This window comes from Macaca mulatta, chromosome 11 (assembly GCF_049350105.2).
Source record: "Macaca mulatta isolate MMU2019108-1 chromosome 11, T2T-MMU8v2.0, whole genome shotgun sequence".
NCBI classification, from domain to species: Eukaryota; Metazoa; Chordata; class Mammalia; order Primates; family Cercopithecidae; genus Macaca; species Macaca mulatta.
Window position 1 is genome coordinate 129,851,935 of NC_133416.1, and position 17,669 is coordinate 129,869,603.

Below are 17,669 nucleotides of genomic sequence, written 5' to 3' on the forward strand. Positions count from 1 at the left end.
TCGCTCTGTCGCCCAGGCTGGAGTGCAGTGGCTGGATCTCAGCTCACTGCAAGCTCCGCCTCCCGGGTTTACGCCATTCTCCTGCCTCAGCCTCCCAAGTAGTTGGCACTACAGGAGCCCGCCACCTTGCCCGGTGAGTTTTTTGTATTTTTTAGTAGAGACGGGGTTTCACTGTGTTAGCCAGGATGGTCTCGATCTTCTGACCTCGTGATCTGCCCATCTCGGCCTCCCAAAGTGCTGGGATTACAGGCTTGAGCCACTGCGCCTGGCCAATATTCTGGTATTTTAAAACATTTCTTGCTTATATTACATACCATGATGGCTAACAAATATAATTAAAATTTCAAGAACTGTTTCTAAATGAATTAATGTATATTACCTAGGGCTTTGGCAGAGTACACTTATATCCTGATAATTAGCCCGAAGAGACAGAGAACATTCGAAATGCTAGGGAAATAAAAATGACCTTCTATGGTAAAATGCCATTAATACCTAATAACTCCTGGCTTGAATCTTCCAAATCTTTCTTCTACTTCTTCTGCGTGGTATCGCTGCTGGAAATTCTGATTGTTTGCTTCCCCACAGGCATCCATATACTCTTTTCTCTTTTCACTTATTCGAGCAGCATTCCGAGGCTACATCATGACACATTTGAAAAGAATGGTTTCATGCAACTCAGAAATATTTCAGAAATTAAATACTTTTTTTTAGATCAAGTAAACAGATTATTTTAGTTTTAATGTATAACGAACAAGCGTAAAAGAGAGTGAATATTTTAGAAAAATAAGTAAGGAAAGGAGCAGTCTATTTATTACCTCAGTATTATAAATTAAATAAAGTTTTTAGGATAAACTCTACAATTTAACTCTGTTTATTCATATCAAATACAGAGAGTACTATTTTAAATTATTTACTAAAAAAATTTAATGTCTTAAAATATAAACACAAATTTGAAAAGATTTCAAATTAAAGGACTACAGGAAAGTAACAAAGAAAGTTCCTTCATGTCACACAATACCATAAATGTGTTGAAAACATTAGAAAGCTCTTGTTCAAAGACTTTTCTTAACATGAGAAAAATTTACCATTGGGCAATCTTTCATTTGGTGTTCTTCAGAACCACAATTGAAACAGTGAGGCTTTGGCCTATTTGGTCAAAAGACAAAGATTTTTATAATGTAAATAAAAATAGAAAAGCAAATCAATAAAATTCTATATGACAGCAAAGTGTATCAGAGAGATAAGAAAGCAAGTTCATCACAGATCACTAATATCTGCAACAAGAAGTACACTTTAATCTCTTGTATTTAGTGATTTAAATAGTACTATGCAGAGTCTTTTAACCAAGAACCCTTCTGTTCCTGACTGATCTGTTACCTCTTTTGAGTTTTTTCAGTGGTTAACAACAGAAGAATCGAGGTGAACAGATGATCATATTTCTATTAGGTAACATGGAAAGAAGGCAGATGGCTATAAGACTGCAATCAAATTGACAGCAACAATTACACTTTTCCACCCGCCCAGGCACATTAGGTGAGAACCAATGAATTCCAAGAAGCAGATGATCCATTTAAACGTTTAATATATGTGTATGGAATAAAATTCTAGCTCAATCTGTAATTAACCTTAGAGTAAACCAGCAGTAAAGAACATTAACTTTTCAAGCCAAAAGTTTATGATTTCCGTTAAAAAAGTAAGTAAAACAAAACAACTCCCCACACAAACCTTTTTGCCTTTACTTGTATTTCTTGCCCTTCTAGAGAAACAATGTGGCTGAAGACTTGATGGTACCTTTAGTGAATTTTATTAAGGAATAGTTATCATGGTCTGCAAAATTTGGAAATTGTTTTAAAGGTGAACTTAGTGGTAAGATGCATAAAAGATCTTCATTCACTATGTAGGATACTTGGGTATTTCCCATCCTTCGGAAAGCTGAGGGTTTTCATTTAGAAGCGGTTGCCCCAATTTATCAAGGCAAAAATTAGTAAAATACAGGACACTTCCTACAACCTGCAGAAAACAAGTCAAAAAATATTGCTATTTAAGCAGGAAAAAAAGACATTAAATAATGTAAGACTATGATTAACTGTTTTAACAATTTATTTTGGATGGAATTATTAGAAATAGTAACTTCCTAGTTATTAAGGAGCCAGACTTTGATGTGTAAGTAGAAACTACATCGTCAGTTCCCTCTCTCTCCTAGATCACTGTTTTTCCTCTGTATTGGATCATGACTATCTATCTCCAGAATTCAAACAAAAAATGAAAACCTTGACTCTCACGTTTCCCTCCAGTGCCCCATTTCATTGCTTCTCTTTGCAAGACATGCAGACCCTTTAGTTATTGTTTCCATTTCCTTTCTTCCCATTCACTCTTTTCTTGTCCCTCCAATTCTTTTTGAAAATTCCATACAGACAAGTGGGAAAAGTGGTACAATGAACACCCAATGTATCCTTCACCTAGACTGAACAATTGTTAGTAGTTTAACATTTTTGTCTGCCTCTTTCTTTACACATACACTGAACACACACACATACACTTTTTTGTTTGTTTTGAGATAGGGTCTCTGTCACCCAGGCTGGAGTACAGTGGTGCAATCTTGGCTTACTGCAACTTCTGCCTGCCAGGCTCAAACGATCCTCCCACCTCAGCCTCCCGAGAAGCTGGGACCACAAGCACAGTCAGCTATTTTTTTGCCCAGCTATTTTTTTGTATTTTTAGTAGAGGCAGAGTCTTGCCATGTTGCCCAGGCTGCTCTCGAACTCCTGAGCTTAAGTGATCCACCTGACTCAGCCTCCCAAAGTGTTAGGATTATAGCCGTGAGCCACTGCACCTGGCCTCACATATACTTTATAATTTTTTTTTTTTTTTTTGAGGCAGGGTCTTGCTGTGTTGTCCAGGCTGGAATGCAGTGGCATGATCTTGGCTCATTGTAACCTCAAAGTCCTGGGCTAAAATGATCCTCCTGCCTCAGTCTCCCGAGTAGTTGTGCCACTACACACAGCTAATTTTCTTTTTGTTTTAGAGATGGGGTCTTGCTATGTTGCCTAGGCTGGTCTTAAACTCCTGGCCTCTAGCAATCCTTCTGCCTCAGCCTCCCAAAGTGCTGGGATTACAGGTGCTGAGCCACTGTGCCTGGCCTCCATTTTTTTAATGACACTGCCCTCTCTCTTGAACATTTCCAGTAATGCTTCTATACCTATCACTGGGCTGAGTTCCTAACATTGGAGCTTCCCAATGACCTCCATGCAGCCAAATTCAATAGCTAGTTCTCACTCTTCATCTTTCTTAACCTATCTGCAACAATTGACACGATTTTTCCTTCCTCCTAAAAACATCTTCCTCCCTTGTCTTCTAGGACATGCTTCTCCGTTCTCTTCTTTCCTTGCTGACTGAGCCTCAGTCTTCTGTGCTAGACTCTTCTCATCCCTCTATCTCCCATGTATTAGAGTGCCCTAGGTCTCAGTCCTCCTCTCCACTTTCACTACCCAGGTGGTTCATCATAACCCATGGTATGAAGTATAATATATATGCTTACTACCTCTAAAAGTCAAGTTATTATTATTATTATTTTTTGAGACAGAATTTCGCTCTTGTTGCCCAGGCTGGAGTGCCACGGCGCAATCTCAGCTCACCGCAAGCTCTGGCTGAACCTCCTCGGTTCAAGCGATTATCCTGCCTCAGCCTCCCAAGTAGCTGGGATTACAGGCATGCACCATCAGACCCGGCTAATTTTGTATTTTTAGTAGAGATGGGGTTTCTTCATGTTGGTCAGGCTGGTCTCAAACTCCTGACTTCGTAATCCACCCGCCTTGGCCTCCCAAAGTGCTGGGATTACAGGCAGAAGCCACTGTGCCTGGCCTAAGATATTATTTTTTAATTATTATTTTTTTCACTGGGAGCATAGATTCAAGTTGCCCTGAATATATGTTCTCCTTTAAGCTCAAGTTCTGATCCATCCTAACCATCGATTTTATATATGGAAGTGTCAACTTGACAGCTCTCAAGGGGTGTGTGAGTGGCATCTCAAACTCACCTGCTTAAAACTGCACTGGATTCCTAGCCCCCTCCAAAACTGTTCCTCCTCTAGTCTTCCCCATCAGAGAAAATACGATGACATTCTTCCAGGTTCTCAGGACAAAAACCTGAGTCACTATGATGACTCTCTTGCTCTCATATTCTGCATCCAATTCATCAACACATTTGATCAGCTCTACTTCCCCAGTACATCCATGTTCTAACCACTTCTCAGTAGCACCATTCTCACCCCAGTCTCAGTACCAATTTCTCTCACCTGAGTTGAATACAATAACTTCCTAACTGGTTTTCAGCTTCCACAGGTAACCAGCTACAGACTATTTTCCACACAGAACCCAGCTCTTTTAAAAACTCAATTCATGGCCGGGCGCGGTGGCTCACGCCTGTAATCCCAGCACTATGGGAGGCCGAGGCGGCTGGATCACGAAGTCAGGAGCTTGAGACCAGCCTGACCAACATGGTGAAACCCCGTCTCTATTAAAAATACAAAAATCAGCCAGGTGTGGTGGTGCGAGCCTGTAATCCCAGCTACTCAGGAGGCTGAGGCAGGAGAATCGCTTGAATCCGCGAGGCGGAGGTTGCAGTGAGCAGAGATTGTGCCACGGCACTCCAGCCTGGGCGACAGAGAGAGACTCTGTCTCAAAATTAAAAAAAAAAAAAAAGTCCATTCATATCATGTCACATTTCTACTTAAAACCCTCCATCGCTTCTCATCTTACAGTAAAATCTAAAGTCCTCATTACAGCCTATTGGACAACCTACAGATTCAGACCATGTGCTCCAGACTCTAAGGGCCTGGTTTTTTGTTTTTTTTTTTTTTGAGAGAGTCTCACTTTGTTGCCCAGGCTGGAGTGCAGTGGCATGATCTCGGCTCACTGCAACCTCCGTCTCCCGGGTTCAAGCGATTTTCCGGCCTCAGTCCCCTGAGTAGCTGGGATTATAGGCTTCAGTCACCATACCCAGCTAATTTATGTATTTTTAGAAAAGATGAGGTTTTGCCATGTTGGCCAGGCTGGTCTCGAACTCCTGACCTCAGGTGATCCGCCTCCCTTGGCCTCCCAAAGTGCTGGGATTACAGATGTGAGCCACTGTGCCAGGCCAAGGGCCTGATTTTAAGCCCTGCCCTGGCTTTGCCACTCACTAACCCACTGGCGAGTTACTTAGCTTTCCATCTCTGTTTCCTCATCTGTACAACTGAAGCCTAAGAGCACCTTCACGAGTAATACCTGCAGTAAGCTTAGAACTTACATGCCAGGTAGTGCTCCTGCCTTGGGCTTTCTATTATGCTTCCTATAGCCTGGAGTGCCCCATGCAAACCACAGCCTCCACTCACTTCCTCAATTCATCCAAGGTTCAGCTCTGAGAGGCTGTCAGTCACTATGCAAACCACCTACTCCACAGCTACTCTCTGCTTTCCCTGCTTCATTTTTCTTCAGGACGCTACCTTCCCCGACTAGAATGTAATTTGATGAGAGCCAGGACTTTGCCATTCTTTTCACTGCTGTCTCCCTGGAACCCAGAAGGATCCCTGGGACAAAGCGGCATTCACTAAATATTTTCGTATTTGTTAAAGGTTTAAATTAATAAATAAAGAAAATTCCCAGTTTCTAGGCAAGTGCCACTTTTTTTTTTTTTTTTTTGAGACGGAGTCTTGCTCTGTCGCCCAGGCTGGAGTGCAGTGGCACGATCTTGGCTCACTGCAAGCTCCTCCTCCCTGGTTCACGCCATTCTCCTGCCTCAGCCTCCCAAGTAGCTGGGACTACAGGCGCCTGCCAGGACGCCCAGCTGATTTTTTGTATTTTTAGTAGAGATGGGGTTTCACTGTGTTAGCCAGGATGTTCTCGATCTCCTGACCTCGTGATCCGCCCGCCTCAGCCTCCCAAAGTGCTGGGATTACAGGCGTGAGCCACCGCGCCTGGCCGCAAGTGCCACTTTCAATCCCAGAACCTCAGGGTCAGAAGGAAAATGAAACACTACCTCATTCAAATTCAGAAATTTTTCTTTAAAGTGCCCTGATAACATCTCAGTCCCTATTTGACTCCAGTAATACTGAATTCACTTTTATAAATGAGAAGTGCCATTTCACTTGTTTTTTTTGTTTTCTTTTGAATGCCAGGTCATATCATTTTTCACATCTCTGATAGAAATTTGAACTTTCTAAGCGCTGAGTTGAAATGTACCTTCTTGTAGTCAATTCAATCACTGGTCTTAATTCTGCCACTTGGCACTTTAAAGGGTGATTTAAAGTAACTTTTACTCTTTTACAAACAACAGCCTTTATCCTATTTGTAGAGACGGGACATCCTTTGTAAATTTTCCTTTCAATAAAGTTTGTGGGCTCTTTGTCATCCCAGTAGGCCTGTATCTCTTTCTTTTATATATAGATATATATCTATAGATACATATATATATATATATATATATATATATATTTTGTTTGTTTTCTGAGACAGGGTCTTGCTCTGTCACCTAGACTGGAGTGCAGTGGCACAATCATGGGTTACTGCAGCCTTGACCTCAAGCAATCCTCCCACTTGAGCCTCCTGAGTGGCTGGGACTACAGGTCCACGCCACCACACTTGGGTAATTTTTTTTTTTTGAGACCAAGTCTCACTCTGTCACCCAGGCTGGAGTGCAGCGGCGAATCTTGGCTCACTGCAGCTTCAGTCTCTTGGGTTCAAAGCAATTTTCATGACTCAGCCTCCCGAATAGCTGGGACTACAGGTGTGTGCCACCACATCTGGCTAATTTTTGTATTTTCAGTAGAGACAAGGTTTCTCTATGACAGCCAGGCTGGTCTCGAACTCCTGACCTCAAGTGATCCATCGGCCTCAGCCTCCCAAAGTCCTGGGATTACAGGTGTGAGCCACTTCGCCCAGCCACACTTAGCTAATTTCTTTTTTTTTTTTTGAGACGGAGTCTCGCTGTCTCCCAGGCTGGAGTGCAGTGGCCGGATCTCAGCTCACTGCAAGCTCCGCCTCCTGGGTTTACGCCATTCTCCTGCCTCAGCCTCCCGACTAGCTGGGACTACAGGCGCCCGCCACCTCGCCCGGCTAGTTTTTTGTATTTTTTTAGTAGAGATGGGGTTTCACTGTGTTAGCCAGGATGGTCTCGATCTCCTGACCTCGTGATCCGCCCATCTCGGCCTCCCAAAGTGCAGGGATTACAGGCTTGAGCCAGTGCGCCCGGCCCACACTTAGCTAATTTCTTAAGAATTTTTCGTAGAGATGAGTTCTGGCTATGTTGCCCAGGCTTGTCTGGAACTCCTAGACTCAAGTAATCCTCCCACCTTGGCCTCCCAGAACACTGGGGATTACAGGTGTGAGCCACTGCACCCAGCCTAAAATTGTGGTATACTAATATGGGATCATACTACATAAACATGAAAAACAGTTTTCCTTCAATATTATATAATCCACTGTTACATTACCTTTTGAAATACTATATGCTGCGCTGGGCACGGTGGCTCACGTCTGTAATCCCAACACTTTGGTAGGCCAAGGTGGGCGGATCACAAGGTCAGGAGTTTGAGACTAGCCTGACCAACATGGTGAAACCCAGTCCCTACTAAAAATACAAAAATTAGCTGGGCGCCTGTAATCCCAGCTACTCGAGAGGCTGAGGCAGGAGAATTGCTTGAACCCGGGGGGCAGAGGTTGCAGTGAGCTGAGATTGTGCCATTGCACTCCAGCCTGGGTGACAGGGTGAGACTCCGTCTCAAAAAAAAAAAAAAAAAAAAAATTATAAGCTGCAAAATCATACTACTACATTGTATTAACACTAATGAATTTTGCATAGGTATTGAAAGGCTGGCTGTAGCCTAAATGTAGGTCATCCCTGTTAACTTCTATTTTTCACCTACCATTTGAGACTGTCAATACTTTAAATTCCAAATTTGCCATCTGTTATATTAGCTATCTATCCCTCTCAGCTTTAGCCATGTATAAGTTCAACAAGCATGCTTTCTATATCTTCATCCAAGTTCTTGAATAAACAAAGTGGTTGGTCAATACAAAAACAAAGTTCTCCAAAGTATGTTTACTGTGCCCCAGGTCACAACGCAATTATTATTAAAAAGCAAACTGTAATATTTAGAGGCTAAAGTCCAAACTGCTATTTACCACAAAAAGATGCTGTTATCAAGTGAAGACATGACTATACTACTTTATCTTTTAAACACCACCCAGTTGACATAGGATAGGAAACACCTACTGGCAGAATTCAAAACTGAAATGTCCAAACTTACACTGAAAGCTTCCTTGCTGTTCTTAATGGCACAGGACTCGTCCACTTTGTGGTCCTCCTCTAGCACAATACTGGATGGCTAATACAAAGAAAAACACACATTACAATGGGTAACCAATTTTTAACAAGTTTAAATGGAAGTTAGTAAGTTTAGAAATTAAGCTAAGAATGTTTATGAACGACATTTCATGTGGGAGAATGGAAGAGGTAAAAGGAGAGCTTCTTCTGAAGCATTAGCATGCACTATGACTTTTTTTTACCAATATTAATTATGCCACTTTCAACACTTAAACTGGCAAGGCAGATAACCAGAAAGATTAAAAATACATAAGTTTTTTTATTTTTATTTTTTTGAGACGGAGTCTTGCTCTGTCGCCCAGGCTGGAGTGCAGTGGCCGGATCTCGGCTCACTGCCAGCTCCGCCTCCTGGGTTCACGACATTCTCCTGCCTCAGCCTCCCAAGTAGCTGGGACTACAGGCGCCCGCCACCTCGCCTGGCTAGTTTTTTATATTTTTTAGTAGAGACGGGGTTTAACCGGGTTAGCCAGGATGGTCTCGATCTCCTGACCTCGTGATCCGCCCGTCTCGGCCTCCCAAAGTGCTGGGATTACAGGCTTGAGCCACCGTGCCTGGCCAAAAAAATACATAGTTTTACATTACTGGTCAATACTGATAATATAACCCTCACAGACCTCAAGCCACTACAAAAGTTTCCTCGAATCAAAAATAATATTCAGTATGGTTTTTATTGTTAAATGTATTTTGTTTGCTGAATCTTTAAAAATTGTATAGAATACATAAAAACCAAAGGCGATAAAAAACACAATCAATCAGAACACTCTGTTCTCCAAAGCCTGAGGATAAACAGCTAAAATTCCTTATTTAAGAAATTCTATTTACCTTAATTTTTAATTAAAAAAAAAAGACTCAGATATCATCACTCTCCTTTTTTTTTAAACATAAATGCATGATCCAATATTCACATTGTAAAACTTCTTAGATTTCTTTGGGCACACAATTGATTTTCTAAAAACAAGTAGTGGGAAAAAAGGACAGCCCACAAGCTGGTTGGTTTTAGACAAAAGGAACCCATCTTTTGTAAACCCCAGAAACTTAGATTTTTTTCTGGCCTAAAATTAATTTTCTGCCCAAAACCACACGTCCAAGTTAGGCAATGTAAAAAGTCTGAGCCACAATCTAATAGAACACCGTGTGGCTAAACCAGTCAGGCTTCAGAAAAGCAAGCCAGTGGAAGGAGACGTGGTGAATGGTGTTAATCATTTTGGTTTTGATTCAAGAGGATCCTTGTGGCCCAATAATTCGCAGTGAAACGCATAACCTACTAATCTTAAAGTCTCTTAAATTTGAAATACCTGGGGCAAAAGATTAAAGGCAGTCTTTTCCACATCATTTTTCTGCTGTTCCTCAAATCTTTTTACTAAATTTGATACAAATTCCTCTATTTCTTGATGATACTGCCTGTGTAAGAGGACAAAATGGTCAGAACCCAGACAGAGTAAAACATTCAATAGACTGAAGTCTTACACATTACTATAAGATGTCAAATGTGAATGTTGTTGTTTTTCAGAAGTTTAACAAATCACCGACTCTCTGTAATACTCAGGAACATATTCCTTAAGACAAATTACATATTGTTACCAAGTTAATAAAATAATTATGATAAAGTAACACAGTGATTGGCATAGCTGCCAATCAGCTGTGCAAAGAATACACGGATTTGATTTATAAATTCTGTGTACTTAATTTTTTAAATAGATACTACAAGTAAATGGTTCAAAATCCAAGAGAAGTAAAATGGTTACATAATGAAAAGCTCCCTTCCTACCCTGTCTCCTGGCCATCTATTTCTGCAACACAAAGATAGTCAATATATATTCAGGTCTTCCACATCCTCCTCCCAGAGATTCTTTTTTTTTTTTTTTTTTGAGACTGAGTCTGGCTCTGTCGCCCAGGCTGGAGTGCAGTGGCCGGATCTCAGCTCACTGCAAGCTCTGCCTCCCGGGTTCCCGCCATTCTCCTGCCTCAGCCTCCCCAGTAGCTGGCACTACAGGCACCCGCCACCTCGCCCGGCTAGTTTTTTGTATTTTTTAGTAGAGACGGGGTTTCACCGTGTTAGCCAGGATGGTCTCGATCTCCTGACCTTGTGATCCGCCCGTCTCAGCCTCCCAAAGTGCTGGGATTACAGGCTTGAGCCACCGCGCCCGGCTAGAGATTCTTTATACATACATAAGGAAACACCAGTATAAATATGAAACTGGAAAAGATAAAATCAAAATGCAAAGCAAGAAAAAATACTGAGGTCTACTTTCCCCAGCCCTCCAGGTCAAGAACCAAGCTCATCATATATTCTGTAGTGCTCAGTTCAGGAGGTGTCGAAGGAGCCCAAGTCTTTTACGATGTAATCGGGGAGCCATAATGTCTCAGACTCAGTTTCCTTTTCACAGACTTGATGATCTTTTAGGTATTTTGTAGCTCTGACATTTTAAGATTTCTGCAGGTGCATCACTTGAGGTCAGGAGTTCAAGACCAGCCTGGCCAACATGGTGAAACCCTGTCTCTATTAAAAATACAAAAATTAGCTGGGCCTGGTGGCGGGCGCCTGTAATCCCAGCTACTTGGGAGGCTGAGGCAGGAGAATTGCTTGAACCCAGTGGGTGGAGGTTGCAGTGAGCCAAGATCATGCTAGCCTGAGCAAAAAGAGGGAAACTCCATCACAAAAAAAAAAAAAAAAAGAAAAGAAAAGAAAAAAGAAAAGCCGGGTGCAGTGGCTCACATCTGTAATCCCAGCACTTTGGGAGGCCAAGATGGGTGGACCACCTGAGGTTGGGAGTTCGAGACCAGCCTGACCAACATGGAGAAACCTCATCTCTACTAAAAACACAAAATTAGCCAGGTGTAGCGGCACATGCCTATAATCCCAGCTACTTGGGAGACTGCGACAGGATAATCACTTCAACCTGGGAGGTGGAGGTTGTGGTGAGCTGAGATTGCACCACTGCACTCAAGCCTGAGCAATAAGACCAGAACTCCATCTCAAAAAAAAAAAAAAAGAAAAAAAAGATTTCTGCAGGTTAAACACTAGGTGAATGGTGCAGAAATGAGACCGTCATGAGCTAGAGGGTTACTGATTCTAACCTGGGCATGGGAGGGACAATAGTGCTACAGCCCAGTCGTGCCCAGCACCTTGCTGCTGTATTTAGCATCCAGCTTCCCCACCTCAGAGCCTTGGGTTCCACTTCTGCTGAGATAGAGTAGGTTATGGACCTGGCATTGTTCCTTCTATCTTCTTGACCTTGGTCAGCATTAAGAAGACAACAATATGACTAAGTGACTTTCAAGGGAGCAAGCAACTCTGTGAAATGTCTATGACCATGCTCTGCAGAAGGGACAGAGCAAACCATTTTAGAAACTCTCAGCAAGCACTGCAGGAATGCACAGGGTCACCCGAAACCCTGATGCTAATGGTTTGCAAAGTCTTATTTTGCTGTTAAAAGAAATAATCAAGTGAGTAGGCTTTGAAGATGGCCAACATGGAAAACTCAGTTACCTGATTCGGAAAGAGAAATAGTGAACGTCATTGTTATTGTTACAATGATAGTGATGATTTTTATTAGAAGCCATTTATTGAGCTCTTAGAGGTGCTCATGTAGCTACCTCACAGGCAGTTACTATGACTATCCTGTTTTCCAGTGAAGTAACGGATGATGTAGCAAAGATCTGTGACCTTACCAGGTTCACAGACATAGAAAGTAAGAGTCCAGATATTCAGGTCACTGTGACCCCAATGTCCTTGCTCTTAATCATGATTCCTTACGCTTTAACTCCAGGGTCATTTTAAGTAAAATAATAAAAATGATATAAGTACAAATGAAAACGGCATATTTATAAAGTTGTTCCATAAACACATTATTATTTTTAGGAGAGGGAAAAAATTACTTACTTTGAAATAGCATTGTTCATGAATAGAATCTGTAATATAGGTCCATCTAACTTAGTATCGTTCACCAATATTCCACTAAAACAGAAGTTAGAACATATTCTTAGAAGACATTTAAGTAAAACTTGCATACATATATACAAACGCATAACTTTTATACATTTTTTATTTATTTATTTATTATTATCATACTTCAAGTTCTAGGGTACATGTGCATAACGTGCAGGTTTGTTACATATGTACACTTTTTTTTTTTTTTGAGACGGAGTCTCGCCTGTCGCCCAGGCTGGAGTGCAGTGGTGCAATCTGGGCTCACTGCAAGCTCCGCCTCCCGGGTTCACGCCATTCTCCTGCCTCAGCCTCCTGAGTAGTTGGGACTACAGGCACCCGCCACCTCGCCCGGCTAGTTTTTTGTATTTTTTTTTTTAGTAGAGAGGGGGTTTCACCGTGTTAGCCAGGATGGTCTCGATCTCCTGACCTCGTGATCTGCCCGTCTTGGCCTCCCAAAGTGCAGGGATTACAGGCTTGAGCCACTGCACCCGGCTACATATGTATACTTGTGCCATGTTGGTGTGCTGCACCCATCAACTCGTCAGCACCCATCAACTCGTCATTTACATCAGGTACAACTCCCAATGCAATCCCTCCCCGCTCCCCACATTTTTTTTTTCTTTTTTGAGACAGGTTCTCACTCTGTCGCTCATGCTGCAGTGCAGTGGCGAGATCTTGGATCACTGCAATCTCTGCCTCCCGGGATCAAGCAATCCCACCTCACCTTCCCAAGTAGCTGGGACCACAGGTGCAGAACACCATGTCTAGCAAATTTTTGTATGTTTTATGGAGACAGGGTTTTGCCATGTTGGCCAGGCTGGTCTTGAACTCCTGAGCTCAAGGGATCCACCTGCCTCGCCCTCCCCAAGTGCTGGGATTACAGCTGTGAACCATCTCACCAGCCTTAAAATTCTTAAGTACCAAAGATCATATAGTATTTTACACATACTGCAGTTTTCGCAAGAAAATTATACATTTTCACCAATTCTATCTACTTTAATAATTTTATACAGAGGCATCACTTAACTTTTTTTTAAATGTTTAACAACAAATTAAGAACTGCAGTTAATCTTTCAGTTTTCAACCAAACAGTTTGCCTAATGGTTAGCTTCCTTACAAATTAGGGGGAGGGAAGGAAGGACTAGGTAAACAAGTAAACGAGCAGGTTACAAGAATATACTTCCTTTTTTTTTGGGGTGGGGGGATAGAGTCTCGCTCTGTTGCCCAGGCTGGATTGCAGTGGGGCGATCTCAGCTCACTGCAGCCTCTGCCTCCCAGGTTCAAGCAATTCTCCTGCCTCAGCCTCCTGAGTAGCTGGGATTTTAGGCGAGTGCCACCACACCCAGCTTAATTTTGTATTTTTATTTTTATTTTATTTATTTATTTATTTTTGAGATGGAGTCTCACTCTGTTGCCCAGGCTGGAGTGCAGTGGTGCGATCTCAGCTCACTGCAAGCTCCGCCTCCCGGGTTCACACCATTCTCCTCCCTCAGCCTCCTGAGTAGCTGGGACTACAGGCGCCTGCCACCACACCCAGCTAATTTTTTTGTATTTTTAGTAGAGACGAGGTTTCACTGTGTTAGCCAGGATGGTTTCTATCTCCTGACCTCATGATCTGCCCGTCTCGGCCTCCCAAAGTGCTGGGATTACAGGCGTGAGCCACCACGCCTGGCCCAATTTTTGTATTTTTAGTAGAGACGGGGTTTCACCATGTTGGCCAGGCTGGTCTCGAACTCCTGACCTAGTGATCCGCCTGCCTCAGCCTCCCAAAGTGCTGTGATTACAGGTGTGAGTCATCATGCCTGGCCAAGAATATACTTCTTTTTTCTTTCTTTTTTTGTTTGAGACAGAATCCCGCTTTGTTGCCCAGGCTGGAGTGCAGTGGCGAGATCTCAGCTCACTGCAACCTCCACATCCCAGGTTCAAGCAATTCTCCTGTCTCAGCCTCCTTAGTAGCTGGGATTATAGGCATGTGCCACACATCTGACTAATTTTTGTATTTTTAGTACAGATGGGGTTTCATCATGTTGGCCATGCTGGTCTCAAACTCCTGACTTCAGGTGATCTGCCGGCCTTGGCCTCCCAAAGACCTTGGGCTACAGAAGTGAGCCACCGTGCCTGGTATATTTCTTTCTTTCTTTTTTTTTTTTTTTTTTTTTTTTTTTTTTTTTTTTTTTTTTTTTTTTTTTTGAGACGGAGTCTCGCTCTGTCGCCCAGGCTGGAGTGCAGTGGCGCGATCTCGGCTCACTGCAAGCTCCGCCTCCCGGGTTCACGCCATTCTCCTGCCTCAGCCTCCCGAGTAGCTGGGACTACAGGCGCCCACAACTGCGCCCGGCTAATTTTTTCTATTTTTAGTAGAGACGGGGTTTCACCGTGGTCTCGATCTCCTGACCTTGTGATCCGCCCGCCTCGGCCTCCCAAAGTGCTGGGATTACAGGCGTGAGCCACCGCGCCTGGCTCTTTCTTTTTTTTTTGAGACAGAGTCTCGCTCTCTCGCCCAGGCTGGAGTGCAGTGGCTCGATCTCGGCTCACTGCAAGCTCTGCCTCCTGGGTTCATGCTATTCTCCTGCCTCAGCTTCCCGAGTAGCTGGGACTACAGGCGCCCGTGACCATGCTTGGCTAATTTTTTTGTATTTTTAGTACAGGCGGGATTTCACGATGTTAGCTAGGATGGTCTCGATCTCCTGACCTCGTGATCTGCCTGCCTTGGCCTCCCAAAGTGCTAGGATTACAGGCGTGAGCCACCGTGCCCGGCCTGTGCCTGGTGTATTTCTAAAGGAATCTAAATGAATGTGGCTTGGAAGTATATACGAAAGAACACTTTATAAATAGATAGACTCTTGGAGGGCAAAGCATATTGTACTAAATATCTCAAATCCAAGATTCTAAAGAAGAGATATAAAAAAAGTATACTATTCCTGGATTTGACTTTCAAATACTACAAAAAACAGAACTAGAATGTAGCCTAAAAACCTGTAATATATCCCATGGGTAACCTGGGGCCAGATAAATGTCTGATTCTTCCTCTTCTCACCTGCCTCATATTCCTTTACCTGTATAGCATGTGAAATAAATGTCTCTATTTGGAATTGTCCATATCAAGTAAAGAAATAAAATAAGAGGCTGGGTGCAGTGGCTCACGCCTGCAATCCCAGCACTTTGGGAGGCAGAGGAGGATAGATCACGAGGTCAGGAGTTCGAGACTGGCCTGGCCACCATGGTGAAACCCTGTCTCCACTAAGAAAAAAAAAAATACAAAAATAAGCCATGCATGGTGGCACATGCCTGTAAACTCAGTAACTCAGGAGGCTGAGGCTGCACTCCAGCCTCGGTGACAGAGCAAGACGCCTGGCCAACCAGGGATGTTTTTAAAAGTCACATGCAGCTGTATGGTTCCTAAATTGAGTCCAGTTTGATAAACCAGCTATAAATATACTCACAGTTGGAGAAATTTGAATATGGTAGGGACATGATTAAGGAAGTCATGCCAGTTATTAGGTGTGATAATTGAGTGGTGGTTATGCATGAAAAAGTCTCTATTTTTAAAAATACACATTGAAATATTTGGGCTGAAATGTGTATGCGATTAGAAGAAGGCAATATGGTAAAAATATTAAATGTTAAATTAAGTGAGGAAAATATGGGTGTTAACCATACTGTTCTTTTCATTTCTTGTATATTTTCACAATAAAAGTAAAAGAAGGCCGGGCAAAGTGGCTCATGCCTGTAATCCTAGCACCTTGGGAGGCTGAGGATGGCAGATCACCTGAAATCAGAAGTTGGAGACCAGCCTGGCCAACATGGTGAAACCCCGTCTCTACCAAAAAACAGAAAAATTATCCGGGTGTGGTGGCACACACCTGTAGCCCCAGCTACTCGGGAGGTGTAGGTGAAAGAATGGCTTGAACCCAGAAGTCAAAGGCTGCAGTGAGTCAAAATCATGCCGTAGCACTCACGCCTGGGCAACAGAGTGACACTCTGGCTCTGTCTCAAAAACAAACAAAGTAAAACAAACAAACCCCAACAAAATGTTTATTAATTAAATAAAGAGGAGAGGGCTGGGCACGATGGCTCATGCCTGTAATCCCAGCACTTTGGGAGGCCGAGGTGGGTGGATCATGAGGTCAGGAGTTTGAGACCAGCCTGACCAACATGGTGAAAAACTGTCTCTACTAAAAATACAAAAATTTTTATTTTTAGGTGGTGTGCACCTGTAATCCCAGCTACTCAGGAGGTTGAGGCAGGAAAATCACTTGAACCTGGGAGGCAGAGGTTGCAGTGAGGCGAGATCACACAACTGCACTACAGCCTGGGCGACAGAGTGAGACTCCATCTCAAAAAAAAAAAAAAGAGGAGAAACAGACTAAGCCCAGTGTAACCCCAGGACTTTGGGAGGCCGAGGCAGGAGGATCACTTGAGCCTAGGAGTTTGAAACCAGTCTGGCAATTTGGCAAAACCCCATCTCTAAGCTAAATACAAAAGTTAGCCAGGTGTGATGGCATGTTCCTATGGTCCCAGCTACTCAGGAGGCTGAGATGAGAGGATCACTTGAGCCTGGGAGGATGAGGCTGCAGTGAGCAGTAACTGCGTGACTACACTCCAGCCTAGATGACAGAGTGAGAAATTGTCTCGAAAAAAACAAAAACAAAACAAACAAACAAAAAAAAAACAAAAAACCAGGAGACACTTCTGATTATAAGTTTCAAAAATAAGGACTAAATCAAGAGACATGAGAGTACAAATTTTATCTAAATAATTTCATTTGTCTTTTTTCCTTGGTTTTCTGTACAACACTTTATCAGCCTGACAATATGGAGGGCACTAATTCTAAGAAAATACTAATTTATTTCTTTTTCATGATGCTAATCCTTTGTGCTTATAAACTGGCAAAGCCTATATATGACGCGGTAATCATTTGAACTCAGATAAAAATCACCCAATTTAAGATAAATATTAAATGTTTAAATGATTGACTCCATTAGAAAATGTATACTTATCTAAATAAAATATCTTATATAAAAATTACGACTTTTATGAGGAATCCTAGTTATATTTAATATACTTAAAACCTAATCAAAAATCAGTTTATTTTATTAAGCCTCCCAAGTAGCTGAGACTACAGGCACATGCCACCACATCCAGTTAATTTTTAAAAAATTTTTTCTAGAGATAGGGTCTCACCATGTTTTCCAGACTGGTCTCCCACTTCTGGTCTCAAGCAATGCTCCCAACGTGCTGAGATTACAGGTGTGAACTATTGTGCCCAGCCAAAACTGAGTTTAGATACACAAAGTGAGCTCACATAGAGAAAGGACGATGAGATATAAGGAAGATAATTTGAAATATTGGCCGGGTGGGTGGCTCACACCTGTAATCC

General features: G+C 42.6%; 1 protein-coding gene across 7 annotated transcripts in view; it reads right to left on the reverse strand.

Moving 5' to 3' along the window:
• Window positions 1–17,669, reverse strand: part of ZCCHC8 (zinc finger CCHC-type containing 8) — a 33,161-nt gene that overhangs the window by 11,115 nt on the left and 4,377 nt on the right. For 2 of the 7 annotated variants that reach the window (XM_015151769.3, XM_077955612.1), the window contains 7 exons: window positions 12,245–12,319; window positions 9,657–9,762; window positions 8,285–8,362; window positions 1,907–2,010; window positions 1,726–1,791; window positions 1,086–1,146; window positions 493–635 (listed from right to left, as the gene is read on the reverse strand). In XM_015151769.3, the coding sequence (XP_015007255.3) occupies window positions 493–635; window positions 1,086–1,146; window positions 1,726–1,791; window positions 1,907–2,010; window positions 8,285–8,362; window positions 9,657–9,762; window positions 12,245–12,319 (633 nt within the window). Of the gene's footprint in view, window positions 1–492; window positions 636–1,085; window positions 1,147–1,725; window positions 1,792–1,906; window positions 2,011–8,284; window positions 8,363–9,656; window positions 9,763–12,244; window positions 12,344–17,669 lie in introns of all 7 variants that reach the window. The other 5 variants (XM_077955611.1, XM_028830045.2, XM_077955614.1 and 2 more) reach the window with 5 other exon arrangements.